Source organism: Trachurus trachurus (assembly GCF_905171665.1).
Source record: "Trachurus trachurus genome assembly, chromosome: 10".
NCBI lineage: Eukaryota > Metazoa > Chordata > Actinopteri > Carangiformes > Carangidae > Trachurus > Trachurus trachurus.
The window spans coordinates 26,484,962-26,488,060 of NC_139894.1; the positions used below are offsets into that span (position 1 = coordinate 26,484,962).

At 40.7% G+C, this 3,099-nt stretch overlaps 1 protein-coding gene across 1 annotated transcript; it reads right to left on the reverse strand.

Annotated features, from left to right (window-relative positions):
• Positions 1-917: 917 nt before the first annotated feature.
• On the reverse strand, positions 918-2,458 carry her11 (hairy-related 11; the record flags this gene model as incomplete). Its single annotated transcript, XM_083980299.1, has 4 exons — positions 918-1,561; positions 1,672-1,762; positions 1,859-1,954; positions 2,405-2,458. The coding sequence occupies 4 exons, from the start codon at positions 2,456-2,458 to the stop codon at positions 918-920; spliced, it is 885 nt and encodes a 294-aa protein (XP_083836425.1).
• Positions 2,459-3,099: the final 641 nt, after the last annotated feature.

Below are 3,099 nucleotides of genomic sequence, written 5' to 3' on the forward strand. Positions count from 1 at the left end.
TCGATGTTATACTCAAACTATAATAGCTACATATAACTCCTCTAATACCAAAAGCACTGCACCATTAAAAAAAAAAAAGATTTCTGTAGTGTAACTGAATTTAGTGATATAGTTTTTGGGGGTGACCTGTGGGGGGTTCAGTGCGGGGTTAGGGGGTTGTATGCATATCGAGTTTCATTTTGTCATTGCCATTGTTGTAATTTTTCTTTTTTTTCATGTTTGTCATTTTAATGTTTAAAAAAAACTGAAATAAACTGAAATAAAAAATGTATCAAAAATTATTATTATTCTGTATATGCAACTTCCTTTTTAAAAACCTGTGGCACATTACCCACAATGCAACACAATTGTTGACAGCAGAGATCCAGGTGTGTTACTGTAATCCAGTCAAAGTCTCAGAGACGTGGAGCAGTCACACGTCTGTTTAAATCCCTTTTAACGTCCATTTTCAAACTATATAGTCTTCAGCTGCAACCAGCGCCAAATTTATCAGACTCTACAGTCTATCTACAGTTTTTGTTACGTATGTATGTCCTTTAATCACATGCCTTCTTTCCACAGGTTGCCTCCATAATGTTGATATAGACCATGTACAGTGATTATCATGGGAAATAGAGGCTTTAAAAAAAAGATGTTGTGTTTTGTTTCTTACTGGTATTATATTTTCTGTATTATAAACTCTTCGGTGTTCATAAATGTTGAATCCTACAGTTAGGTCAGAGTGACTTCATATCTACATAGGTACAATAGATAAATGCAGAAACTGAGACTGAGATTCTAGTACAATTTTTATTTACAAGAAAAATAGACAATATAGGACATTTTAATGATATATACACTGTACATTGCAGGCATGGAGACTTGTTTTGAGTTGTTGGCCTTGCTGCTCTAAGCCTGTCAGTCTCTGCACCTCTTCATCAAAGCCATGGTCTCCACGTGGACGTAGCAGCATTTGGCGGTGACCCCTCCCTCGGTGCAGGTCGTGGTGAGGACCTCGGGGCAGTGACTCGGGGGAGGTGGAGGGCAGGAGGGCCGGTGTGAGGGAATGTGGGTGAGAGACTATAAAAGGAGGTGTTGGAAGATGGAGGTGACAGGCTGGGGGGGAAGGAGAAGTGAGAGGCTAATGATGGGAACGGTGGCGAGGCGGCATATGTGGAGAAGGAAGGAGAGAACCAGGGAGACGTGGGAGGGGTGAGGTGGTCGTGGCGCGGCGTGGAGCAGGATGGAGGCTGAAACGGAGAATGGGATGGAAACAGCGACTTGGAGAACTCGTCTCTTCTCTCAGATGTGCAGACGCCATCTGCAGATGCTGCTTCTGGCTTCTCCGTTTCAGTGGTTCTCTGGCTGGCGTCTGTTGTTGGCTGCTGAGTGTCTGCGTGGTGTTGGAGTCCCTCGATCAGACTCATTCTCTGTGTCGGCGTTATTCTGTTCATGTAGCTGCTCAGCTGAGCCACACACTGCTGAAAACCTGCACTCTGAATGGAGAAGAGAGGAGGAGGAGGAGGAGGAGTGGCCTCTGGGAGATGAAGGCTCATTACAGGAGTCTTCATCTTGGTAGAGTCTGCAACAAGTAAAATGACAACAGATAAAACAGGAGTGTAATATTGCAACACTGATGCAACAAAAGAAACAGTATTTTCGTTCACTGTAAGAGACACGTGAACTAACCACTGGTTGGCTTCTTTCCATCAGTCCACTTCTGAAGATACTCCACAGCCAAGTCCAGGATCTCTGCTTTCTCTAGTTTAGGATTCTGCAGTCGCTGTAGTGACGATAATGAAGCAGGAGTTTATTTCATCACTGACAGGGTATGACTTTTTACAAATAGAAATGTTGAGGTTGTTTTGACATGACTCACTGGATCTGAGGTGTGATTCAACAGCAAACTTCTCAGTTCAGACAGACTCTGATTTATTCGATCTCTTCTCTTCTTCTCAACGACTGGTTTGAGAATCTAGAGGGAAGATAAACAGCATGATGGTGATGATTATGATAAAACTGTAGTCAGGTTGTTTTTTTTACGATTTCATCAAAATACTGCAAGATTATAACATTTATAATGCTTAATGAATATGTTACTAATGCTTTATAGTTATTGTAAAACTTAATTGGCTCTTTTGTTTTAAATCAAAAATGATTGTAAATAATGAGCTTCACCAAAAATAAACTCCACAGGTTGGTATGATACAGCATAATGTTAATGTTATAAAAGTTGACAAGTTGTTATAATGAATCAATTTTGAGCTGTTCACAAAGTGCTCCTTATTCATGTCTTATAACTGATAAAGTATTAGTAAAGCATTTCCTAGCAGGTATAAAAGATTTGCCACAATTATTTAAAAAAAAAAATGAATAGCTAATTAAAAAGAGAAAATAATAATTGAATGGTTTTTGTTTTTTTTACCCTTTTTCTGCTCCTGGCTTCGTCCATACCGGGGTCCTGCAGTTTCCTGGTCATGTTGCGGTGGCTGGTCCAGTAGGTTAGATAAATGTCCTGACTGAGCTGCAGCTCATCAAAAAGCCTCCTGCTCCCAGTGGGGCGGGGACAACTGGACCTCAGCCTGCCTCTCCGATTGGCCCACTGGTGAGAGACGACACTTGACCGAAAATGGTTTTATTATCGAAACTTAAAATTAACCATCAACCTCAACCCCAACCCCCACCAACAATCAGCAGAGGCCACATCTGCTCATTTAAGACATTACTTTGATGATTTCCCAAGATATCATTAATTAAAATGTAGGCTGCTAAAACAAAACAAAAAAACGTGGTCTTTCTTTTGCACCACTGGTGTGTTGCAGCAGGCCTCGTAATGTGTTATACATGAAGTAGATCAAGATAAATTGTAACAGTCTTCTTAATCTACCCTCCATTTAGCATTAATTGAATTAGTCAATCTAACACATCCTGAGGTGAGACGATGGGAACCAGAGTTTTTCTCGTGGGAACAGACCTGAAGTGAGAGAGTGGGCAGCTCTCAGGACTTTTTATTACCTGTGAGACATCGACACTTTACATGAAGTGTAAAAAAAAAAAAAAAAAAAAAAAAACGACAGACTGTCCACGAGGACAAGTTTCCAGCACTCTCTAATTTCTACC